Source organism: Cygnus atratus, chromosome 3 (genome assembly GCF_013377495.2).
Source record: "Cygnus atratus isolate AKBS03 ecotype Queensland, Australia chromosome 3, CAtr_DNAZoo_HiC_assembly, whole genome shotgun sequence".
NCBI classification, from domain to species: domain Eukaryota; kingdom Metazoa; phylum Chordata; class Aves; order Anseriformes; family Anatidae; genus Cygnus; species Cygnus atratus.
Window position 1 is genome coordinate 107,726,927 of NC_066364.1, and position 26,420 is coordinate 107,753,346.

Here is a 26,420-nt window from a genome sequence, read left to right on the forward strand (position 1 = left end):
CCGACAAGAGGCGGTTGAAATGCTTTCTGGGCAGACAATGGGCTTGCTCAAGTGTGCAACTATTTCGGAGGGAAGCTATCCGCCCACCCCGGGTGGCGAAGGTTTGTTCTGCCCGTGTCCAGCTGCTGCGTCCTGCCAGGAAAATACAGGGGCCATGTGTGGGACACAACAGTTTTGCCTTATTGCCTCTCCTGGACTGGGAGGACACAGAGAATATCAGCAGCATATGGGCCTCAGGGGATCTCACTCATTTAACAAACATTATATGCTCCATAACAAAACAACAATATTTTGGTACTTAGATCAACCAAACAACTAAATGAAATTCCCTAGAGGGTGAGGGCTGGTATGCTAATTGGCTTGCCTTGTGGATTTTTCTATGCGGCTCCCCAAGAAACAGATTGGCCCATTTTTCAGGCAACTGATTGTTAATTGGAGTAATGAATAGCGGGCTGGAGGGGCCGGCCACTTCACTTGGTAAATTCAAACCCCTGTTATTCATGAGAATGAGATGGAGGTGAAGTGGTTTCCACAGAAGACGAGCAGCCGGGCTGGTGCCAGGTCAACCCCAAAGCATTTTCCTTTCCCTTGTGTTGGGAACCTTCCATCCATCCTCTGTCCCTCTGGGATGCCATGACCTTCGAACAGCTGAATCACTGGCGGGAAGGGCTCCCCGCATTGACTGCAGGAGGCCAGCCAGTACCCTCACTGAGAGACCTCCCTCCACTAACCTCATTCTCTGGCTTTTTGGTCTCTAGCACAGACAATCTTTAACACCTCTGGGAAAGTCCTGGGTCTTGCTTCTTTTCCAGGTAGCTCTGATGGGCTGCACAGAAGGTCTCAAGGAGTAGGGGAGTCTGCTGGCACAGCTCCCATGTCTTCCTCTTCATCTTCCCAGCTCCTGCATCCACTACGTGCCCATGCAGCCTCTGCTCTCTCCCCTTCATCCATTCACCAGCAGTGGTTCTGGTTCCCCTTCATCCCAGTTTGCCAGACTGGTTAGAGAAAAGCAACTGGGGTGTGGGGAAGGTGAAGATTGTGATCTTGTCTGCTCTTTGATCCGGAATTTCAGAAATACCTTTAGGTTATTTCCAGTACTTCTGCAAGAAGTACCAAAATAATTTCTCATTTCACAGAATTATCCAAAACTTTTCTAGCTTTGCATTAGTTTAGCAAACAAAATATTTAAACTTTTTAATAGGCTGCATTTCCAGTCAATCACAATTCCAATTCTAACATTCTAAAATGTAGAAATTGCTCAGTTGCATATTCTCAAAAAAAAAATGAAGAGTTTCAATTTCATGTTGAGCACTAAGGTGGTTCAAACCAGCGCACAGGTGCCTCATGTCAAAAGTCACTTCTGAAAATCTCACAGCATAATTTTTATTCTTCATTATATCAAAGTAACCAAGCTCATCAGAAATTAAGATTATACTCCGCAAGAATAGATTTATTTTTATCTCGGGGTAATAAATGATGTTAGAAGACAGGTAGGTAACTCCATTTCCTGAGAAATAAATAAATAATAATAATAAAAAAGTGACACAGAAGAGAAAGAACTGTATTCAAATGCAGTTAATGACGTTTGGGGCCTGCTTTTTTGGGTACCCAAGCTGGGTGCTCCAAAAGGTCTCAAAGGGCAGGGAGGCTGCTTTTGGACAAAGCTCTTCTTAAAGTGCCTCAGGTTGGACAAGCAGAGATTCCCTGTGTTTGCTTCCCCTAACAGACCATAAGTATTCACCCAGGTACTTCTGCATTCACCCAGGCACTTCTGCATTCACCTTGGAAATAAGTACTTTATAATCAACAGTGAACTCATCACCGGGACACTAGAAAGTACATTCATTTTGTAGGAACTAAAACAGTGAACATTAGTTTACTTTTTCAAGGAAGTTTAGAAATATTGGAGGCATAAGGGATGGAAAGCTAACAACAGGCTGCCACTAACATTTATTCATCAGTAGTTGGTCCAAGACATGAAACAAATAATTAAAAAGACTTCCTTTCTTCCAAGGACCACTCTAAGTGATTATTTCATATATAAGACTTCAGTACCTTCTAGCAAATGAGGGGTTCACAGTGTTTCAGAGAAGAAAAGTGACTTTCCGGGTCATTCTCTCATAGAGGACTCTAAGCATTCCTTGCTGGTGTACAGGGTCAGGCAACAGGGCATGGATAATTTAAAGAGTTGATCCCTTTATTTATAAATTAGAGGGGAGTTCGCAACTAGTTTAATTTCCATGCTTTCTTTTCTATACACATCCAGCAACGGAATAGTACCAATATTAAGGAAAGACAGAAATCTTCATTTTTTTGTTCTTCATAATTTTAAAGTACTTTATATAAGTCATTGCAGATATCAAAAGACACACACAAAAAAATCATCATAAAATTAAGTAGTGTGAAAACAAGAAATAACACAAAAGTACAAATGATCACACAAAACCCACAACTACTATCTATAGTCAGCAGTGCTACTGGCAGCTGGTTACTGAAGGAATTTTTCAGGGGTCAATAGTGCCTGGGTCTTCCTTAATGACCTGGAAGACAGGATGCAGCACTGTCTGGGCAAGTTTGCAGTCTGTGCCAAGCTGGAGAGTCACAGTCAATGTGCTGGAGGTCAGGAGCTTGGCAGGCTGGAGAAATGGGCTAAGAGGAGCCTCACGAGGTCCAAGAAAGGCAAATGCCCAGCCCTGCACCAGGACAGACAGGTGCCATGCAAGGGGACAGGCTTGGGGCCTGCTCCACCAACAAGGCCCTGGGGCCCAAGCTGGCCAGCAATCAGCAGGATGCCCCTGTAGGGCAGAAAACCAGCCTTGTCCTAGGCTGTTGTAAGCAAAATGTTAGCCAGCAGGACTGGGAGGTGATCCTACCCCTCCACTCAGCGCTGGTTTCTTCAACCATCAGAAGTGAAGGCAAAGAGGAGACCTTATTGCTACCTAAAGTAAAGAACATGGAGCTGGGCTCTTCCCAAAGATCTTCAGTGACAGCACAAGTCCCTATTAGATATCCGGAGACAAATGGTACCCTACAGGTAGTTGAGTCTGGGACAGGGCTTGGAGAGTCTGTTGGAGATATTAGAAGCCCATATGGACAAGGCTTTGAGCAACCTGACCAAACTTCAATTCTGATCCTAGTTTTAGAAGGGGAACTTCAAGATGACAGTAAATCATTTTAGGACTCAAATATCATGCACAAAATGTTTTTTAAAACCAGGGCATTTTTACAAAAAAACTTCATTTCTGAACATTGTTGTCATACATCATGCCAAAATAGGTCCCGAGAGCTTTACAGAAGAGGCTGAGATCAATTTTCTGCAGGTGGAGCTGTCCTACAAGGTGAGCAAGGACTTTCCTCTAACTCAAAATATTCAAAACTGACCCCAAGATTATGACAAGTTCATAAAAATCTTTATTAACAAAAGCCTGGTCAAGGTGCAGGCTGTCTCTTCAGTTAGACAAACCTGTGCCACTAGACAACCGGTTGAGCTAATGAATAACATACCTTTTTGAACACATTCTTTGTCCACACACTCACAGGCAAAACATACACTTTCAACTGCCATCCTCAGCATGAGACACAGGCAACAATTCCCAAAAACATGAACAGTTAAAAATGGTAGCAGTTTGTTTTCACTTCTCCTCTCCACCCAACTCAATTGTTCTTTAAAATAAGCATGTAGAAGGAATTATAGATAATATGTAGCACAGTGCTATGTGACAGCCCACAGATGGATGCATTTCTAATGAATCTGAAGAAGTTAAAAATGCACTGATAACAGACATGAAAAAAATCTGGGGAATTTTCCTTAATTAGATTACACTCTGTGCACCCTGTCCGAATGAATGAGGACACAGCAGTGGAAACCGCCTGACAGCACTGTTAATATAACCGGTAGGGTTTGTAGTAGTGGACATCTGTTTAAAAGCTGTGATCCAAATATGCCCCTAGAGGCCAATCAGATGGGTTTTCTTCTAAAACATTAAAAGCTGAATTTGTATTTGCTGGAAGCAGGTGCAATTCCATTAAACTCAAAGGTATTATCGCTCACCAAATTGCAACATCAGTCCAGATTTTAAACGACTCCTACTGGTCTGCAAGTGAGGCAGAAGTGCAAGAAAAAATAATCCCATTCATGACAAAATGTTCAAATAACAGCAGGGTGCAGCAACGCTGTTTGCCAGTCCTGGGCCCTAGTGGTGTGCCCTAAAAAAGTGACTGAAGTGCAAAACATGTTTTGCTCCTACTCACTGATCTCCAATCAAAGACTTGAACATTTTGCTTTATTTCCTCCCTCATTTTTAGCTGCCTTGCTTACAGACATACATACGATGTAGCTCCTTGCCTAGAAAAGCAATAAAAATAATAGTATGGTTTTTGTTGTTGTTTTTGTTGAGAACAGAATCAATTCCAGTTTTATTCCAATCATACAAGCACAGGTTATATATAGAAGGGGTCCAGAAGGGGAAAATCTGGGCATGATCCCCACACATATCACTGCACAAAACAGACGCACACCCCTGTATAAATAAATAACCACTAAGCCATTCCCATTCATGTTTCTAACTAGCACAAGCTATTTATCAAATAATATAGGTCAATTATGTAGGTCGTGATAAATTTGTGAAGAACTTCAGCCTGTAGGGCACCAAAAAGACCACGTTGAGGCAGCATTTTCAAAGTTACTGCTCGCTTCTGCATGTGGATCGCAAAGAGCAGGGAGAAACAACAGAGACATGCTTGGATGTTCATATTTTCTGGTAGTGCAGCCACAGCTGAAAAAGTCATTGACATCCCCTGGGAGACACCCTCTGTGATACAATTGCAGAATGGTGGAGCCCATCCAGCATTTATTGCAGACAAATCCGGTGCACAGCCACAAATATAATCTGTTATGCCGTACTACACCAGCCTGCAGAGCCAGAGAAAAATATACCAAATTGGCCTGATACTAGAGGTCTTCAGAGTTTGAGTTTATTGCCACACGATTATGTACAGCTTGAAAAAAAAAAAAAAGCCTGGAAGACAAAATACATATTACTTCAGACCACAAAAAAACATCGGCACATTACTAGATAAACAAAGAGAGAGAGAGAAGTGCAAAACAGTCAGTGAAGGAATAACGTTAGTATGTCAAAGGCACGTTTTAATCCTGAGCTCTAAGAATACGAGGCTTGTACACATGCTGTTCCTCCAAAACTTTTCAGCCAGTTACTAGTCCCAGCCACATTTGCCAGAAACATAAGTGTTTCAGGGAGATTTAATTTTTATGAGTTTGTCAAAAAGTGGCGCGTTCCCAGAGGAAACAGAAAAATCTTATTTATGCTTTCTCTGTGGGAAAGGAAATGGCCACTCAGCATTTATCTAGTATGTTTGACAGCAGCCCTCTGACCAGGGATGGGCACAGCTCTGGAGAAGCCACAATATAGGCTAAGCCCTGCCTTTTTAGAAATGTTGGGGAGGAATGATGGGGAATCATGGAGGCAGACATCGGAGGAATAGTGGGTACCACCTGGGGTTTCATGTAGGCGATCGGATGGCAGCGGTACCTGTAGGGTCAGTAGGAGCTCAGGGAAAAGGGGAGGATGTGGGGACTCCGCAGAGTGTCTCAGCAAATACTACAGATATGTGTTTTGTAGCGGAGAGATACAGGGGTTGTGGGACTCAAATCCACAGGGAAATAAGCTTAGTTTTCACTGCTCAAGGAACACGGCATTTTTCTGCTGCAGGTCAGCACTAATAAAATTTGTTCTTTGAGATGAAGGGGGAAAATTGATCTTGGATGGCAATCTGAGCTGTAGGTTTAGTTGCTGTTACCTTTTCTTAATATTTCAGGCAATCCCAGCTCCGTCTGCCATGGGACATGAGTTCTGACTTCTGCACTGCCGTTAGAGAGGATGTGTACCTGGTGTGCTTGCAGATGAGCTCCAATATCTTTAAACAAAACATTTCAGGGAGTCCTCTGAGGTACTCTATTGCACCTTAAATGTGCAACTGTTTTTGACATTCCCAAACCTGCACTGCTGCAAAAGAGCCATTCCCCAGGCAGAGCGGGGGGGGCAGCACTGAAGGAAACACCAATGGATACAGGGGGTCTTCATTATTTAAATAACTCTTCAGGTCTCAGAGGGCAGATGTTCAAAGCCACACTTGTGCATCCAGGTCCACATCATGCAGCCGGAACTCATTTGTTGGCCACGAATCAACTGGTGGCAGAGATCCTTTCTCAAATAACTGGTCCCCAGTAACCTGCATTCTAGCTAAGGGATGGCATATATAACACACAAAGTATGAATGCACATTTATGTAATATATGTAATATGTAGGCACCATACTGGAAAATTTGTTACAAACCTCATAGTATATGGCTTGAGTTAATTAGGGGAATGACCACAGTACTATATGTAAGAAAACTTCAGAACAAATGCAGAACCTTTTAAACTATCCATACTTCCACCCAGGGCCCCAGATGAGGTGAGGGGGCGGTTTCCAAGAGCAGACCAAGAACTGTTCCCTGTGCACATAAATGATTCTTTCACAGAAGGAATAAATAAATAAATCATAAAAAACAGCATTACAGTTTTACAGTTTTCTGGGTTCTCTGCAGCACAGCTAAAACGTTACAAGCTGCATTTACAAATATATGTGCAGGATGTTTAATATACAAGAGGCAAATACTATACTGTTTCCCCCTGTCCCTAGGGAAATGGTGTTGCTGATAAAATACTGCTCTCTGCTGGCCTGGCCTGCTTTTCCAAGAGGACCTCACTTTCCACAGTCTTCTCTTCCCCCTACCTAGCAAAAAGGGGAAAGTTCAAAGTGTTTTGCTGGCTCTTTGATTGTATCTTGCAGCAATTGGTAACAGGAGCACTTTTCATTTAGGACTGTAAAAAAAAATCATATTGCTAAGTAAAACAATCCTGATGTCACAGAAATCTTTTGTCTTGAAGAAAAACATAAGTAGTACTTGAGCCTGAGTATTTAGCTCTCCAGAAGCATTTCTGTTTTCTTACAACATGAAAAAATAGGCTGTTCATGTAGCAGGCTACCCAATGCAATGAGCTCAGGTAGGGGTGTATTTTTAAAGGCAAGGGCTTGCAGTTCTGTTCTGGGTATTGGGAAACTTGGTCCTAAGTGGGAATTTTCACTGCAGCCCAAAATCCTAGAGACAACAACAGGATATGACACAGCTCCCTGGTCCCCAGGTCCGTGAGAGGACAGCTCTAGGCCTGGGAAGCTCCTTGCCCAGAAAACTGTGGACTTGTAGTACTCACTATGCACATTTTTTGTTGTCTTACCAAAAAGCGATCAATCAAATTGAAAAACAGCTTATTTGCAAACAATTTACCTTCCCACTGCACCACACTGCCTGCCACTAGGCATCTGTGTGCTACAGTTTATTAGCAAAAACTGTAAAACTTGACCTTTTTAACATCAGCGTATCATATTGAGGGGCAGAGTGCCTGTCCCAGGGATGAAGGGTATTTAACCAGCAGTCAGACTACACCTTTGCTGAGCTTCTCCTGTTTATCTTCTTCCTCATGGGCCTACAGCCCCAAAGTGCTACAGGAGCAATTTTGGGATTAGCACCTACAGGAGTTACTAGAGCATGCTCATCTGTTTTTTTCAAGCTACCTGCAGACTCAGAGAGGTTTCTATAAGGTTTCTTGTATTTTCAGGGTCTCTCTTGCAAACTAGGAGGGCTTGAAACTAAATAAAGTGTGAATTCTGTTGCAATCACATCACTGGGGAGCCTCAAATCTTAAAGACTTTAAGTCTTCGTGCCTTAATCTTTCTATGTAAGATTTTCCCATTAAGAGCAAAACTCCTTTTAAATATAGTTAAGCAACATTAAAGCAAGTTAGAAAACAGTTGGAAAGTTCAGTTTTCCTTACATGAGCAAAACAGACAGGGAGTTTCATGTGAACAGTAATGATCATTTGAAATTCCTCAATGCCTGCAATGCATAGGGCTTGGAAAAAAAATAATTTAATGCCCAAACAGTGCTACAAGGAAGCAGTTTACTGGAATAAATAGTACCCAGCAAGACTCAGCGCTCTTTCCAACAGTGGGATCTCTCAGCGCAGAGGCCTGCACCTGCACAGCACTGTAGGAGAAACGGCAGAGCTCAGTGGAAGATAGGAGCCTCTCACACACAGCAAACAGCATTGTGGCATGAATGGCTGCTCTGCATCTGATTTCCAAATATTAGTTTTCTCTTTTCTTCATGTCTGTGTTTCCTGCTGAACCCTCACATATCCTTGCTCCAAAAAACAATGCTCTTAATTCTTCCAGATTGGGTGGATTGGCAAGATGCTGCAAAAGTAATTTTAGTTGGTGAAAGACAAAGTGACTTATGTGGAAGAAAGCCACCAAGAAACTTACTCAAGCAGAAAAAATTAAAACCTCTAGAGGAAAAAATAAAGCAATCTTCTGATGGAGTCATTTGCTTACTCTCTGCCTAGAACACAGCTGGATAAAACTTGCAAGTGACAAGTTCTCGTCATGACAGGATCTAACAAGAAAAGCTGAGGGTTTGTAGCCATCCTATCAGTCATCTCTTTGATGACCTTGTTCTGTGGGAACGAGAGTCAACAGAGCTACTTGATGGACTTGAATAGGTTGCAGTCCATAGTTACTTTCCATACATATTTTCCTTCCATATAAGAATTCTTTCCCTATGCTTGTAGGGATGTCTGTGAACACATATACATTATGTGCACCAAGAACATGGGGATGGTAACTGGAGAGCTGTACCTGAGCTTCTGATCAGGAAGCAAAAAAGGCCCAGTGTTTACTGGGAATGACTCACCATTTGCAAACGTTGCTAAAGGATTTATTTGCAAAACCAACTATTGTGTGAGCTTGATCAACATACTGGCACATAGGACATGAAAACTTTCTGCAAATTATCTCAGAAGAACTTCCTCAAGTTAATCAGTCACCTCCAGCTGCCCACTTGACACATAGGCCTGAATCCCTGTCATGGGCTGTCCTGGGCCGGCTGCCAGACACTCACCCAGTGACTGCCTCGCTCTCCCTCCTCAACAGGACAGGGAGAGGAAATAAGAAAAAGCTTCTGGGTTGAGATAAAGATGGGGAGATCACTTACCAATTATCATCACAGACAAAACAGTCTTGACTTGTGGGAAATTAATTTATTGCCAATTACAATAGATGTGGATGGTAAGAAACAAAGATGACATTAAAACAACATTTTCCCCTCACCACTCTGCCCAAGGCTCAGCTTTACCCCTTCATTCCTGACTCCTCAGCCTCCCTCCCACCCTGAGTGGGACAATGGAGAACGGGACATTGAGGTCAGTCCATAACAGCTCCTCTCTGCCCGTTCCTTCCTCCTCACATTTTTCCTCCACTTGAGAGTGGGTCTTCTCCATGGTCTGCAGTCCTTCAGGAAAAATCTGTTCCAGTGTGGGCTCTCCACTGGCTGCAGTCCCTTCAGAAAATAGTCAACTGCTCCAGGATGGAGTCCTCCATGGTTACACTGTGGATACTAGCTCCACAGATCATGGGATGGCTGAGTTGGGAAGGGACCTCTAGGGCCATCTGGTTCACCCCCTGCTCAAGCAGGGCTACCCAGGGCTGCTTGCCCAGGACCACATCCAGGTGGTTCTGAAGATCCCCAAGGAGGAGACCCCACAGCCTCTGTGGGCAGCCTGTGCCGGGGCTCTGTGACTTGCACAGTGAAGGGAGCGTTTCCTGATGGTCAGGGGGAACCTCCTGCGTTCCAGTTTGTGCCCACTGCCTCTTGTCCTGGCACTGGGCACCGCTGCACAGAGCCTGGCTCTGTCCTCCTTGCCTTCAGGGATTTATACACACTGATGGATCCCCTTTGGCTCTCTCCATGCTGACCAGCCCCAGCTCGCTCAGCCTCCCCCACAGGCGAGGCGCTCCAGCACTCCCGGTGTGCTGAGCAGGGAAGGACCAGCTCCATCCCCCCTGCCGGCAGCACGGTGCCTAACGCCCCCCAGGCCACCATTAGCCTTTTCAGTGGCCAGGGCACACCTCAGGCTCGTGTCCAGCCGGGTGCCCACCACCCCCCCAAACCCCCTGCGCCCACCCAGCCGCCCCCTGGCAGCAGCCCCCGCTGCCCTCAGCCGCCACCACAGCCAGCAGGTCGCGCAGGCGCAGTGGCGGCGGTGTCGCCATGGCGGAGCCGGCGGTGGCGGCGGTGTGAGTGCGGCCGGGCGGGCAGCGCGGGGCGGGCGGGGGCCGCGGGCCGGGCCGGGGCGGAGGGGCCGCCGGTGCCACCGGGCCCTGCCGGGCCATCTGCGGGCAGTGGCGGCGGGTCGGGGCCCTCCGGCCTCTCGGGGCTCTGTAGGCAGCGCCGGGAGAAGGCTTTCCCCTGAGAGCGGGGTTAATGGTCCTCCTGCCCTTCAGAGAGACGCGAGGGGGCTGCTGCTGCTTCTCCTGTTACTGCCTCATCCTCCCTTCTCCTCACACAGACCTCTTTCTGCACAACGGGCCGGGATCCTTCTGCTTTGCTTTCAGGACATGCTCGTAGCCCTCTGGCACTTAGAGCCAGTGGAGGCCTTTCTTGGACCGGGAGGGTTGGAATAATCACCCGGATATGTGCAAGAGTTATCACCCACATCTGCTAGTGCAAGCCAGAAAGAGCTAGCTTTCTTTCTTTCTTTCTTTCTTTCTTTCTTTCTTTCTTTTTCTTTCTTTCTTTCTTTCTTTCTTTCTTTCTTTCTTTCTTTCTTTCTTTCTTATTCTTTATTTCTTTCTTTCTTATTCTTTTTCTTTCTTTCTTTTTCTTTCTTTCTTTTTCTTTTTCTTTCTTTTTCTTTCTTTTTCTTTCTTTCTTTCTTTCTTTCTTTCTTTCTTTCTTTCTTTCTTTCTCCTTCCTTCCTTCCTTCCTTCCTTCCTTCCTTCCTTCCTTCCTTCCTTCCTTTTTCAACACCATTTCCCCAGTTTCTCTTCTGCAGCACCCCACGGTTCCTCTTCCCCTCTACCTACTCTTCACCCATATTTGTGCCTTTGGTCCTGCCTCCCTCCATTTTTATAAAATCCTCTCCTAGCTGTTTTTGACAATGTACCATAATCACCTTGAATTTAATTCCTCCCTCTCACACCCTCTGTATATCTCCTGAATTCCCGTCATCAACAGATTACATCTGTCAAAACCATGTTTAAGTCAACTTCGTCAACTAGTTTGCTTTCTCTTCTTCATTACACTGTCAAAAAATTAATAATGGAATTGTTTCCCCATAAATCACTGATGACTTTGTTTTAATCGATTGCCTACATGGGCACTTGTGTATTTGTTGCATTGTGCTTTCCTGCTGGGTCTTTCCTGGTGTTGGAGTTGGGATCCAGGCTGGTTCCCTGGATCTTCCTCCTTGCCTGTTAAATTAAAATTAAATTAAAAATTAAATTCAAATTAAAATTGTCCTTGTCTGGTCTCCTGGGACTTCCTTCACCATCCAGGAACTAACAAAGATAACTGCAAACGATTCAGGTTGCCCACAGAGGCTGTGGGATCTCCATCCTTGGAGGTTTTCAAGATCCCATGGGATAAAGCCCTGAGTAACTGGTGGGTCCCCATAGCTGCCTGTGCTTTGAGCAGGAGGTTGGACACGAGACCTCTGGAGGTTCCTTCCCACCTCAGTTACTGTGTTTAGCTTCTCTGAACTCTCCTTCCTCTATTCTTTTTAAGGCCTCAGTAGCAATGGAAAAAAAAATATATTTATGCTGTTTCTTGTCTTAAAATTAGCTGTAGATCTCAGTGACCTGCTGAAGGAGGATGGACATGTTCCTTCTGAACCATTAGGAAAGTAGTGTGTGATGTTGGCATCCAGCTGCCGTGGAGGCATTTGGTGGCTGGGACGGGCGACGTGAGAGAAGAGGGATTTTGCTGCTAGGTCCAGTTTTACAAGCGATTCATAGGGTAATCCCAGCTCTTTGAATGCAGCATTCTGCATCGTCCTGCTGGGGTAATTTTGCACATCTAACTGCAAGTTGCCCTGGATTAATCAAGATAGATTAGAGTACTGAAGACAGCAGCTGTCTCACTCTAGATGCTGAAGTAGCTGAAGGCGTAAATCCTTTTATGTGCAAGCAGTAGTCTGTCACTCTGCGTATAAGGTTTTTTACCAGGCTCTTTGTTGCAGTGGATAATTGCTTGCTCTGACAGTCATTCTCAACTTTATCACTAACAGTTAAGCATTTAACTAATGCTCAAGTCAAGTTTATTCCTGTAAGTCCCTTATCAAATAACCATCGTGCTCTTAGATCTTTTTATAATACCTTCTACAGGTTTAGAAAGTAAAACGCAGCTTTATTTTCTGTTGGATGTAGGAGTGATGTGGAAACCACCTGTTCTGTGTGAGACAGAAGAAATAAAACATTTGGTAACAGGAAGAAACAAAAGATCTGATAAATGGAAGCCATGAAGATATCAAAGCGGTTCTTTGCTTTTGGGATTTTGGCATGCATTGCTATTTATGTCGCATACATGAAATGGCACTTGGATTCCAAACCGGTTGTGGGAGCAACAGAAGGAGTTGCTGAAAGCAGGAGAGACAAACTGAGCCATCAAGCACTGACCGCAGACCTCTCGGTCTTTTATGGAATCATGTTTGATGCAGGAAGCACAGGAACCCGCATCCATATTTTTAAATTTACACAGCAGCCTAAAGGTATGGCCTGCACACTGCACAATAGACAAATTCTTCTATAAATTATGGAGCAGCTTATTGATGATTCTATTCTTGGGAGTACTTGAACAAATGCACTTCAGCTCTTTCCGGAGAGCCATCAGGAAGTGCATTATGATTTGAGCATGTGGGTTTGGATGAAATTTATTATGAAAATGTTCAACAAGGGGGAAAATGCAGTGATGTCAGAATGCTAACTAAATAGCTACTGTACCTTTGGAACACATCTTAAAGAAAAGCAATTTTTATCACGATATTTGTGGGCGAGAGGAGCAAGTTCAAAGTGCCTCATTCCCCCAGATTTTCAGCATGAGGTTGTTGGCTCTCTCTAGTTCGTAGCAGTGAGCTGCTTCTCTCTGCATTGTCTGGCTTAGTGGCACTAAACTTTGTCTTGGCTTCAGTGGCACTTCCCTATTGGATTAAAATTACTGTGTATTGCATTTAGACAAAATTTTTGCTGAGAACCAAGACAGAAGTTGACTGTAAAGCTCCAGTTTTCCTCTGGAGTTGTAAGCTTCATTTGTTTATGTGTTGTCAGCTCCTGTTTGTGAAACTTGTAAAGATGAAAGAAACAATGTGAACACTTAAGTAGGTGATGTGGAGGATGTTTTTAACAGGTAGGAGTGTGGTATATGGTGTGTTTGGCCTTTGGGGAGCACCGTAGGTTTGCAGGGTGGACTAGTGGAAGGCCTAGCCACCAAAGATGTTAAACAACAGTCCACACATGGACTTCGTTTGTTCTTCTTTCAGTGTATTCCCAAACCTCTGCTTCTCTCTAAACAGAATTCCAGAATATATTGCAGGAAACTTCATGGAGTGTAGTTGGGTACGAGAGGGGGATGCTGTCAAGTTCATGGTGTTTTGCTTGCAGATTTCCAAAATACTTAGGGCTGGCTTCCTCTGCCGCTGTTGAAAATGGTGGTAAAACTTCCACTGACTTCTGCTGGAGTCAAGTTTAGGCAGAACAGAGCATGCTGGAATGTGTGGCCTTTGTTACCCGTGTAGTCTGGAAAGCTGCACATGGCAGGGGTAAGGGCTTGAAGAGAACGTGTACCCATCTGATACATTTGTCTGATGTGCATAAAGAATATGTGCATGGTGGGCACCAGCACGATCGTGACTTTAACAAATGGTTTTGTGGAGAGCTAATTCCACAGCAGGGGCTGTGTTCAAAGGTCGGGCAGCCTTTGATCGTTCATTAGGCAGAGGCTTCAGTTGACTCCCGTTAGCACATAATGATGTAATTTGTAAAGTGGTTTTGGCTTTGTGCATGCAAAATGATTTGTACTAGTACTTATTTTGGAATACTGCTTTTGAACAGAGACTCCCAAATTAACCCATGAGACGTTTAAAGCGCTGAAGCCGGGCCTGTCTGCATATGCTGATGATGTCGAAAAGGTAATTTTGTTTCTATTACTGTAAAAGCACATGCACCAAAGCGTGCTGCTCGTGATATGAACAGCAAACCACACCTTGCCGTGGTACAATATGCTGAACTGTCTCAGTTCAGTCTCCAAATGGTACAAACTCACAGTAGAAGTTGGTCGACACTCAGAGATCAAGGAGCAGAACACATCTAGTTCTGCTTGGTCATGTTAGTTAAGCACAGCAGATGTTTTTTTCTGTCTTAAGATTTCCTGTGGGCTTTAGAATATGGCAAAAGAGCCGTGTTGGACTGGAGCAGAGCCTTCTCCAAAAGTGACCAGAAGTGGATTCTCAGGGAAAGAGTCAAAAAAACAGTCCGAGTATTAAGTGGCTTCTCTCCTGTCTTCCTTACCTTCTGGCTCACAGGGATTTAGGGAATTCCTGAGCCAGACATGCACCTGGCTCATATTGTTTTGCTGGCTCCGAAGGGCTTTTTCCCCAGGGATTTGTCACATTGCTTTTTAAACCTTTTGTAGCCTGAACGTTCAGTTTTGGTACTGCTTGGCACATGGCACAGTTTGAGAAAGTGACTTTTTCTGTTTGCCTTTGACCTGTTGCTGGATAATCCCAGTTATATCCGCCAGTTCTTACTCTGTGAGTCATCCGCTTTCTCCTGATCCCTTGTGATGTTTACTTGTCCCTGTTCCACATTTACAGTGAATCATATCTCTGATCACCCTTTTGCCCTTCAGAGAAAGGCAAATCTTAAGGGTTTCTAAGATGGGCTTTGGTTGGGGGTTGTGCTTTCTCTGCTCACAGAGTGGCCAGGGAATAAAAGAGCTCCTGGAGGTGGCAAAGAAGGAAGTTCCTATGGAGCTGTGGAAGTTTACTCCTCTGGTCCTGAAAGCGACAGCTGGCCTACGGTTGCTGCCGGGAGAAAAGGCTCAGAAATTGCTGGATAAGGTACTGTTTCTTATCTTTCGGTTTGCTTTCCAGAAATTTTATGACAAAAATTGGTCCCTTCAGCGTAAAGTATATACTCCTTTATCCTTATGTACATTAGTCACTCCTGTCACTTTACTCTGAAAGCAGTATATAGTCACCTGATCTCGGATGAGTCCGGGGTAAGAAATGGTAAGAGTACAAACACAGAGGAATGATGACAACTCCAAATATGCATGGAGATGACATGAAACATAATAAGTGTAACGAGATACTTTTAACAGTCATCACAGGCTTGTTCTTAGTGTGTGGGTTTGTTGGTGGTTTCGACCAGAATCCTGCTTTTCTGAGAAGAACTTTCTCATTTTGCCATGTTATCTGCCATGTTATCAGCCTGCTGCTGCAAGATTCCTCTGCTTTATGTTGATTAGAATAGTGTATATTGTATTTAAAGGCATATAAAATGTTTACTATTTTAAAATATTATAAAAATAAACAAAATATTATGTCCTAGACCTTACAGCTGCTGGAGAAGTTATTGGTTGTACCCTAATTGTAGTCTTTTTTCTAAGCGATGATTGGAGTGAAGAAATGTGGTGTGGTTGAAACCAATGTCTAGATTGTTCTCTGCTGCTTATAAGCTGCTCTGTTCTTTTTCCACACTGAATTTCATCTGGAACTGCTGCAATTGTTGCTTTAGAAGACCCAGAAATGTAGGGCTTTGCTGCCTAACGTAGGGTGCAGTACAGAAAGCCTCTAACAGTCAACGTGCTCGTGTTAAAAATGCCATTCCCTGGTGTAGTCCCAAAGTTGTTGTCCCTAGTAGTTGTTGGCTGTGATTTCTGGCCCAAGAAAAGGAACAGTTGTGTAAAGCCAGAGTTTTTTTAAAAAAACTGCTTTTCAACTGAAAAAAAAAGTTTTCTCTGAGCATAACTTTTCTTTGAACTACAGGTGAAGGAGATTTTTCAGGCTTCCCCCTTCTTTGTGAGGGACAACTGTGTGTCGATAATGAACGGAACTGATGAAGGTAGGTTAACTTCTGAAGAACCTTTTTGCAATCCTGGAGATTCCTGCTGCGCTGTGGCAAGTCCCCACTGACCGTACTAGGAGCCCATATGTAGGAGGTTTGATACAATTTTTATACTGCCTCAGATAGTGCCTGCCAAATAGATTTTGTGCTGTATTTTCCAGTGTGAAGTCCTTCACTGCATCCTAATTTTCAAAGCTCTGATTACCAGGCAATTCCTGTGGGAATTGCAGTAAGCACTTCTGGAAGGTTCTCTGTGTATCTGCTTGTTGAGGTGGTCTTCAACACCTCCTGTTTTTGTATGCCCTGCTTTTGACAATGCTCATCTGAGCTTTCTGGAAGTATTTGGTCTTAATGTTAATTAAAACTGATCTAATGAGTGTGATTGTGAATTGAACCTGAAAAAAGCAACACGTTACATAGAGAAAATATATATTGAAGTAAGTGGATGTTCATCAAAAAAGGCTGAGCACAGAACCCAGAATCAGTCTTGACTTAAAGTAATTCAAAGAAACATGTCTACATTCTGGGTAACTTAGTGTTGAAGTGTGTTTTTAATCTGCTTAGAAACCAGACTTTAAAGTAGTTGCTGCTTCAGAGCTGTTTATGAGTTTCTTTTTTACTGCTTAATGGAAGAAAGACATTGTAATTCTTTTCATTTTAAGTTCATTAATAGCTCTGACAGCCTTGGTTCAGCCAAGGGTTGAAGTGGACCTCGTTCCCTAGCGTGCCTTAGTTTTAACCAAATGGATAAATATTTTAATTTGTTAACATAAGGGCCATTAGTTCACCTAATTCATGAAGAAAAAGTTTAGAAAACAAGAAAAGGACAGCAACAGTGCAGTTCACGAAAATGCTTTGAGGAAGTACGAAAAAATAAAGCACTGAAAAGATGAAAATTCTTAGTATTCAAAAGGAAAATTGTATGCCTAACATCACACAAAAGCCTACTGGTGGGTATTTTCCTAGAAAATGAACAATGTGAGAGTTTGTCATTTCCTTATTTTTTAGCTAAGAGCTGAAGCCACTCTAATAGAGCCTTTGGGACTTCTCACCTAAGTGTTTGGCCTGTGAAGTACAGAGTTCTCCAGACATTTCATATATGGGGCTTCTCTTCCTATTACCACATAAACTCTGGTATAGAAGGCCACTCTCTTTGCTCAAGGCTCTAATCTTGGTTTATGACAGCCATTGACAGTTGCGGAAACACTGGCTTTGGGGCGGGCTGGGTCAGGGTAGCTCAGCAGAGCCAGTCCTGTTTGCCTCTCTTGAAGGTCCTTCTTTCTAGGTGTCCTTTGGAGTCTTTGCATTAGAAGTCCTCCATTTGTCAAAGGGGGCAAGGGAGCTTGTGGTACATGCTTCTCTGATGTCTCTTTCTATGGTTGCATGACAAGCTCTGGTTTGCTGATTATTTTGTTTAGATGGTGGAGTGAAACTGAGAAAACTTTAAAATACCTCCAAGTGAAACAGATACTAAAGCCGGAAGACCTTGTAATATGGCTCATCTTAATGGTTACTGCTGTCATATAAAATGAAGTTACATGCTGTAACAGTGCATCTTCTGATATTATGTGATCTAACCGTGCCTCTACTGAATCTTTTCCTTGTTAGGTATTTCAGCCTGGATCACAATAAATTTTTTAACAGGTATGTTTACATGAGTATGTGTCTAAAAGTATGACTGATGCTGTGAAATTCATACTGTTTTCTGCCCCTGTATAATATTTGCTCATTCGTTGGAACGGTTTGGAAATAAGTCACCAGTTGTTTTTGGCCTGCCCCATTTAAGTAATTAAGATTTTGGCCATTTGCTTGATAGAATGAGGAATTTAATCCCTTTTCCTAGACGTTCATGTAGCCTTTCTTTTAATTCCCTGTAAGGTACCAGAGCATTTTATTCCTTTTTATAGTCTGCCACTAGCTCTGCATAAATTTTTGATGTGGATACTGTAGATCTGCCTGGCAGCTGCACAGTGTGAAAGTAAGTGCTGTTGGTGCTTCCTTACGTATTTATAACAGAAATACAGTTAAGTGTTTACACTGGTGAGATGGAAAAGGGTAGCTGAAGAAAAAAATTAAACTGAAGCCTTCTCTGACAATAAGCAAACCAGTCTGCCACCCAAGCACTCTGTTCAGCACAGTGTGCGGAGCATTATGACAAGTGCTGTAAATCTTTTCATGCTCAAAGGAAGTATCAGAAAGGTCAGAGATCTTCAAACATTAGCTCTCATGAGGTATACTGTGGTACTTGGCACAAACTGATCTTGTCAGGAAGGTGTATTTGAAGGATCTGAGAAGAACTGGATTTTAAAGAGAAGAAAGGTCTGGGACGGCAGCAGGAAGAATTCTGAGAGAGCTAGTCTATTAAGCCAGCTCTTTTCAGTCTGTTCTCCCCTTGGCCGTAGGAATCTGCAAAATACTGCTGTGGGATCAGGGAGAGATGGCCAGGAAAACCACATTCCTTTGTGTTTCAAAGTGGTTACCAGAGTAAAGTTTGCAAAAAGGTGCTTGCATCCAGTGAAGAATGTTTAGGAATCCAATAACCAAAGCTGCTGTAATTAGGGCATGAGCAGCCACCAGAGAAATAATAGTCACTTGGAAGATTTTCAGATCACCCTGATAAAGCACAAATAAGTGACGATGTTATAATCTAGTGCTGGCTGGAAGCTGACAGATGGAGTTGGATTGCCGTCTTTCTTTACAGCTGTACTTCTGGTTTTATTCCTTGCCAGTTTCTCACAGTGCCCACTGTGCCTTTCTCTGTTCTGTCACACATTTCAGGTAGCTTAGATGACCCGCAGAAGAGAAGTGTAGGAATGCTGGATTTGGGTGGCGGATCAACACAGATCACCTTCCTCCCACACACCGAGGTAATGGGAACGTGCACGCTGTAGGGAAATGGTGGTGCAGAAATCAGTAACTGCTCGGTTTTATTTCCCTTGGACACATGCCAAGGGGTTGTCAGTGTAACATAAAGCCATGCTTCTGACAAAAAAACCCTTATCAGTTGGTCACGTATGCCTTGTTACAGTCGGTAACAGAGACATGCGCAACTCTCTGTCAGTCCTCTTGCTCCAGCTCCGTGGGTCGGTGCATGTGGTGAATGCCAGGGCTGCTTTATATAGGAGAAAATGCAATGTCCTGAGCATCTTAATCCTTCCCACTCAGTTTGTGCTGCTTATAGTGACCTCAAAGGCAATGCTGTTAGTGAATCCAAGTCCGTTTGGCTTATATTGTGTTCTAAGAACAGAATGAGATGCATTCTCGATGTTTGTTTGTGGCTTTCCTGAGTTTACTCAGTTGCAAATGAATGCTTTATAAAGTGTAACATGAATTATGCAGTTAGAAGCACATGCTGATGTTTTTCATCTCAGCTTCCTCTTACGGCATTAGTGTAGGTGTTCTGTGAGCAGGAAGTCCTGTGGATATGGAATAGCAAGGTCCTGGCCCGATCAGAGATCCTGTTCGTAGTAAAGCTGCACAGAAGCAGAGGATAAGGTTGCTGTTTCTAGTGTGCCGGCCCGGGCTGATCAGGACATTGTGCTCTCACAGAAGAATGCCAGGGAATGTGAAGAGTCCTGGATGTGGAAATTCTGGAGTTAGACATGGTGTTAAGATATGAGCAGCTAGGCATGAGCTGCCTGAGCTGTGTTCCCCATAAATGCGCTGGTGGTGGTGGTGCACTTGGGGAACAGGCTGCACAGTGCTTTAGACAATTGTCCTTTCATTTCTTCAGACCACAGGCTGGTCCTCACTCTGTTCCTTGGCAAGAACAGTGATGTGCTTTTCCTCTGGCCTGTGGAAGTTCACAGCTGAATTCACTGGAGTAGGAAGTTAATGCGTGCCTGGTTTACTTATTATTTTGCACAGTTTCCCCTAGTAGTGATCTTGTGAAGAGGCAGTTTCTGTAGCATCTTGACAAAAACAGTTAAGAGCTGTAATAAGGACTCCTTATAATTAAAATAATTCTTTTACAGATGAGTTTGGTGTAGACACACCTAGAAATGTAACCAGTTTGGACTGTCATGTAAAGTCACTATTCTGGCTCCAGTTTTTTGGTTATCTTACGTATCAAAGGTCAAATGGAGATACACGCAAATTCTTCATTTCTCTGTGAACCATGCTAGGATTGTTTCGTGTATTTCCTAAGGTTTTGGAAGATTGTCTTGTTGATGTTTGCTGTTGCTGGCTGAAACCTTGCCGTGACATCATTTTTTCCCTCCAGGCAACTCTCCAGACATCACCAGCTGGCCATACAACTTCATTTCAGATGTTTAACAGCACCTACAAGCTGTATTCATACAGGTTAGTCGTGGTAAGAAGAGGTACTGTAAAAGTAGGAGCTTTCTTTGGAGCCAGTGAGATCTAGGTGTTTTGCTGAAGTGCACTTGAGTCCTGAGAAGAAGTGGGTGAGCCTGAGCCAAGTCACTGTCCACACAAGCTGACTAGGGGGCAGTTATGCAGAACAACAGGCAGATAAGCAGTCTGATGGCTGAGAAAGTGATGGGCTCTAATTCTGCTCCTGGCTTTGAAGCTGCCTGTCCGCCCAAAGCTTTGGGCAGAGGGAAGCAGATTCTTCCCACCTACATTTGCTGTGGGATGTGTTGGGGCTTGGAAAGAGTCCATGCTGGAGGTTGTGTGGCCTTTGAGGAGTGCAGGAGAAAGGTTAGGGGAAGCATTCCCAGCCTTTAAAGAGACGTTATAGTTGACAGCTATTCCCTGTACTTTTTCAAGGAGAGATTATCCCTCTGGGTAAGGATACTATCACGGTGGGTTGTCACACTGTTCCCCTTATGCATTAGCTGCTGACTTGAGCCTTTTTGCTGGGACCACATAGAGGAGGCAGGCATGTCCCGGCCAAGTTGTCGATGGACTATCAGAGGAAGGGTGTTTGTTGTTCACAGAGGCTTTTTTTCCCTTTGCAGTTACCTGGGACTCGGGCTGATGTCAGCAAGGCTCGCCATTTTAGGAGGAGTTGAGGGAAAACCCTGTAAGTTCCGGGCACTCCTCAAGTCTTGGCTCTGATCACAGAGTGCATTGCACTATTGTGGGGGAAAAGGGTTGTCTGTCCCCTTCCCACTGGGCTGAAGGTGCCCGAGTGGTATGTGCATTCCTGTCACCGTAGCTGAGTGTGTTTGAGGCAAATGCAGGAGGTGATGCTGCTAGATCCCAGGAGACGTGGATGTTTGCCAGCCTTAGGGGGGCGTGGGACACTTGAGCCATGGCTGGGGCTTAGAGGTGCATTGCTGAGGGTGTGAGACAGTATGAAGCAGGGCTGGGGATCTAAAATTAACTCCTTGCGTTTTTCTCTAATGTGGCTTTGTTTTACTTCTGCAGTAGGGGAAGGTGAGGAATTGATCAGCCCTTGTTTACCACCTGGTTTCAAATCTGAATGGCAACATGCTGAAATAGTGTACAAAATTAAAGGACAGAAGGCAGGTATAGTAATTTATCGCTCTCTCTTCCTATCTAGGCCAGCATGCTAGTAGAAGAGTATTTAAAATTATATGCCCTAAGCTTCTTGGAAAGATACTAAATTCTCCGTCTGTGTACTCCTCTGTCTGGCTTTCTCTTGACATGCTGTTAAAGAGATTCTGCAGCTCTTTCCTCTCACGCTGTGGTATGTCTGCCCAGTCAGTAAATCTGTTAGTAGTACTGCAGATGGAGCTGAGCGCTCCCTGAACTCTTTTCAAAGTCCTTCTGCCTCAAATGGTGTTGTTCGGCTCTGATCTATCACATACTTGGTCCCCGCCTGAGGATGGTCAGTTACTGCTTGGAGAAAATGCAGGTGTGTCGTTTCAGTCCTCTGTGAAGAGCCTGTAAGAAATGAAGAAGTGCTGTTGTGCAAAAGGGAGCCTGTCTCCTTGCAGATCCTGAAGAAATTTTGCGTTTAAGTGTCTACCTGTACTATGCTGGGTGTCTTTGCATTCTTTCAGGTGAGCCTCTGTATGAGTCTTGTTCTAACAAAGTGGCGAAGATGCTCTACAAGAAAGTGCATAAAGCTGAGGAAGTGAAGGACTTGGATTTTTATGCTTTCTCCTACTACTATGACCGTGCAGCAGAGGTTGGTCTCATAGGTATGTTTGCTCCTGTTTTCATTTCATTTTAAATGACAGATCTTGGAAGAAATGGTAGCACTGATACACATCACAACGCTGTGGTAAGCTCTCATGGCTACCACAGTGCATTGGTCTCGAGCGAGTATTGAACGTTGTTGCATTTCTTTACAGAAGGGACTGGAGATGTGATATAGGACCTCCAACTTTTTGTAGTTTTTTAAACAAGCTGTCTGCATTTCAGAAATGATTGGTGTCTGATTACAGTCCAAAATAGAAAAAAGACTTCATGATGATATGAAAAAACTTGCTAGCTTTTTTCTTGGGCAGTAAAGGAGACCGGACTTGCTCTCTTGGGCCGACCTTTTTAGATGGAGTAAATATTTTCAGATAGTTCAACATGTACTCAGAATGAATCCCATCTCTTTTCCAGTGGTACACTGGTGTACAGAAGGCTGTCACATTTAGTAGTAGAAAGCAGGCGGTGGGATCTCAAGCTAGTATGGACAAACTTACTCCCTCCTCAGCCACTTTGTTTTATGAATAATTTCACATTTAGTATGTTGCAGAGCACCACTGCCCTGTCAGATCTGGTCAAAGGTGTTAGCTGCGTTCAGGCATTACAGGACAGGGCAGCATAGACATGGGGCAATGTGAGGAGGTCTTTAAACTCTGTTTTTATACGAAAATAGTTTTAGGAAAGAAAGTTCCACATAGAATTAGGTTTTCAAGCTATACTAAGAATCTTAAATAAATGTTTCTATACCTTTAAAGCAAATGTGAGTTTTGTCATTGATTTCAGTTGGCTCAAGGCTTATTTCCAAACATTCTCTACAAATGTCTTTTACAACTTGAGTCTACTACTGCCTTTATACAAAAAAACATTAAACATACCATGATTTTTTTTCTCTATTAGATAAAGAAAAAGGAGGAAGCTTAACTGTCAATGACTTTGAAATTGCAGCTAAGTATGGTGAGTAAAAGATGCAATCAAACAAGACTGGTAATTGTGTGTAAATTCATACCCAGGTGGCAAATGCGTGACATGCTAAGAAGACTGATTTTTTGTTTCAGGTAAATATTCAGCACCTCTCTCCATAGCACCTCTGCTGATTTGTGTGTATTTCTGAAAATATCAACCTTTTTTTTTTTTGAGATTTAGTTTTCTTGTAATACGTTTAAAAACCCTCTTGGGAATTACTAATAAACTTGTCAGTTAACAGTTATCCTGAAACCATGCTTGCAGAATAAATGTGGGGGTTCTCGTCATGTTAGCATAATCCATTCTAATCTAGTTTATTTGTTCAATTTTTCTCATGATTTGTTCGTATATTAGATTGTTAATTGAAAAGGGGAGGAAAACGATTCATAGTCTTTTTTGCTTCACCAGCTGCAGAGAGAACTTCCTCCTCAGATTTGCAAATGTAATCATGTTTTTGTTTGTTTTTAATAGTACAGACTCAGGCCTTGATCAAACTGACTTGTGACTTTTCGGTAAACTTTCTGAGTGACTGAACAATTGTTGCAGTTCTTATTTCTGGACTATCTTCTGAGAAAGGAAGTGGTTTTTATTTTATTTATTTATTTATTTATTTATTTATTTTTAAACAGTTGAATGCTTACGCTCAAGAAATTTTTTAGTAGGAGGAGCACAACTATCTGTTAAGCATTCAAGCTTTATTGAGATAGGGATGAAATTTTTCACAATGCTTGTTTTTCCAAGCTGCTGACATCTTTTTTTTTTCAGTAAAAAGCAGATGTGATCACACTTCAGGTTGCTGATATTTAAGAGATTTAAAGTAGGTAGAATAAAAGTGGGAGGCCCTTTTTGTCCTTGCCCTGATAAGTACAAGAAACTCAGATGTCTTTGTGGAGACAGAATGCCTTGCTCTTCCTTCCTGTGTGCCAAAACTCTTGGGCTTCTGCAAACACATGCATGTTATTTTAATGTCATTTTAATGGGTTCCATTACTGTGGAACACAAATTACAAGAGGTGTTTTTTAAGGATTTGTTTGAGGTTTTTCAAAGCTAGGTTGATACACTGCTTTCTTTGTCTTCAGTGTGTAAAACCATGGAAATCAGCCCTGGAAGCAGCCCTTTTCTATGCATGGACCTCACATACATCACCTTCCTCCTGCAAGAACTGGGCTTCCCGAAGACCCAAGTCTTTAAGGTAATGCACAAAAACAGATTGCTGGGAAGAGTGGGCAGAAGACGCCAAGGCGTTAGTCATCATGCCAGTAGCTTGGTCCCTGGTTTCCCTTCTTGCTACAACGCATGCTCTGTGACTGAGGTGGGGCAACACTGCCCCCACAACTGTGATAACCAGTTGTGATATAACCTTCAACACTATATTCACCTTGCATACTTCCCCTTCTGTCAGAGAATTGTGTTTAAACTTCTTCTTTTTTTTTTTTCCTTCAGCTTGCCCGGAAAATCAACAATGTTGAAACAAGCTGGGCATTGGGAGCCACTTTCCATTACATCGACTCACTCAATAGACTGCAGTACTAAAGCTCTTGAAGGCAATTTTGGGAACCTCAGGTTCTGGAAAACCAACACAGGAGAATCTGTAGAACGGGTCTGGTTTTGGCTTCCGGAGTCCTTTGGGACGTTACCATAAGCTAGGCCCCTTCCCTCCCACCCCCTGTGAGGTCCCCTCCATCACTTGCTCTTTTTTACAATGCACAGTGCAGTATCTAAAGAAGCCTTGATTGTACAGCATCTGCAGTCAACTTGATGCAAAAGTGGATCATCATTGAAGGAAAACCAGGACACCTGCAGGACATCTATGATCTCTATGAGAAAACCACACCTTTTTGGAATATGCCTGTACTATTTGCTTGTACTGTGCTGGTCAGCGTAGGAAATAGTGACTCCAGAGGGAACTCTACTGTCCTGATTTCAGGGTGTTTTTTCCTGTTTGTCAGCAGTTTCCAGTGATAATTATTTTTATTTTACTACTTACATGTTTGAAAATGAACTCATCCGTATGTGTGAAGACAATGCATTTATATGGCTGTGCTGCTGACAGGCTGCAGCTGAGAAACGCTGTGTGGAAGTTTCAGCTCTGCTTTTCACTTGCTGGACTAGCAAAGCTCAGGAGCACTATTGAAGCTGGATACAAACAGGCATGAATCAGAGCCTGTATGCCCTGTAGGGTTAATGCCTACAGCCTCAAGTTGGTATGTTGGCTGTTGGGAGTTTGGTGGTGGAAGACAACACCAGATGTGCTGGATCAAGATGAGCACGGGGTGGAAGTTTGGTACAGGGCTAAGGATGGAATTGACAGTTTTGGAGTAGGTCAGCATAAGATCCATAAACAAGATGCAGCCACAAAAAAGAAACCCTGAGCACAGCTTGTTGGACCTCACAGGCATTTGTGCCTTGGCAAGGCTTATGCAGGGCCCAGGATAAATGGTGTTTTGGGTGCCACTTCCTGCAGACGCATCTCACTTTGATAAATGAATGTATTGTCGTTGCACTGAGCTGTGGCAGGGTAGCTGCAATGCACCACTCCAGCAGTGTCCTGGACACAGGCTGGAAGTGATCTCAGAGGCAGCACGAGCTGGAGAGCACATGCTGCGCTGCTTGTAATCCGACCGTGGAATTGTGTTGTATTTGTATGGATATTTAGGCAGACCTGAGTGGTCATTAGGGGCTGTAAAAGAGCCCAGCCTGCAGGAGAGCCAGCAGCGTGTGCCCTGCTGCGTGGGCTCTCTTGGACTTAGCCCTGTCCTTTCCCTGGGGCAGCGAGACACAATATAGGTGTGCATGGCTGCTGGCTCTGCAGCTGAGCCTGTGGGGGACATTTTGAACCCCACCCTACTGACAATAAAACTACAATTGAAGACCTGGTGGTGGTGGTGGTGTGACTTTTAGCGCCAAAGCCTGGCAGACCCCGCAAGGTGGATGGGTTGAGAAACATGTGCCCTCACACCTTTCCATCCCCTGCAGGCCGTTCCCATCCCCTCGGGCAATTCCAGTCCCTTCAGGCCACCCCTGCTGTCTTGCACCATCGCCGTTACCCTCACACCATCCCTGTCCCCTCACGCTATCCCTGTCCTTCATGCCACCCACGTTCCCTCATGCCACCTCTGTCCCCCTCACACCACAGAATCACAGAAGCATCTAGGTTGGAAGAGACCTCCAAGATCACCGAGTCCAACCTCTGTCCTAACACTAACAAGACCTCCACTAAACCATATCACTAAGCTCTACATCTAAACGTCTTTTAAAGACCTCCAGGGATGGTGACTCAACCACTTCCCTGGGCAGCCCATTCCAACGCCTAACAACCCTTTCCGTAAAGAAGTTCTTCCTAATATCCAACCTAAACCTCCCCG

The 26,420-nt window shown here is 43.7% G+C and overlaps 1 protein-coding gene across 2 annotated transcripts; it reads left to right on the forward strand.

Annotated features, from left to right (window-relative positions):
• Positions 1-10,126: 10,126 nt before the first annotated feature.
• ENTPD6 (ectonucleoside triphosphate diphosphohydrolase 6) lies at positions 10,127-25,925 on the forward strand. Of its 2 annotated transcripts, XM_035561985.2 has the most exons (14): positions 10,127-10,194; positions 12,325-12,665; positions 14,005-14,081; positions 14,868-15,011; positions 15,942-16,017; positions 17,629-17,664; positions 18,799-18,887; positions 20,243-20,322; positions 20,943-21,007; positions 21,355-21,456; positions 21,954-22,094; positions 22,990-23,046; positions 24,135-24,247; positions 24,499-25,925. In XM_035561985.2, exons 2-14 carry the CDS (start codon positions 12,407-12,409, stop codon positions 24,586-24,588), a joined length of 1,329 nt encoding a protein of 442 aa, XP_035417878.1. In that variant the 5' UTR covers positions 10,127-10,194; positions 12,325-12,406; the 3' UTR covers positions 24,589-25,925. The 2 variants fall into 2 exon arrangements, 1 of the variants encoding a protein (XP_035417878.1); XR_004781009.2 differs by lacking the exon at positions 24,499-25,925 and having other exon boundaries at positions 22,990-23,147.
• Positions 25,926-26,420: the final 495 nt, after the last annotated feature.

Bases quoted from the DNA above. Each gene is read 5' to 3' on its own strand.
- ENTPD6 (XM_035561985.2), top strand. From the start codon at position 12,407: ATGGAAGCCATGAAGATATCAAAGCGGTTCTTTGCTTTTGGGATTTTG. The intron at 20,323-20,942 runs GTTAGTCGTGGT...TTCCCTTTGCAG, and splicing joins TACAAGCTGTATTCATACAG to TTACCTGGGACTCGGGCTGA. The intron at 21,457-21,953 runs GTATAGTAATTT...GCATTCTTTCAG, and splicing joins AATTAAAGGACAGAAGGCAG to GTGAGCCTCTGTATGAGTCT.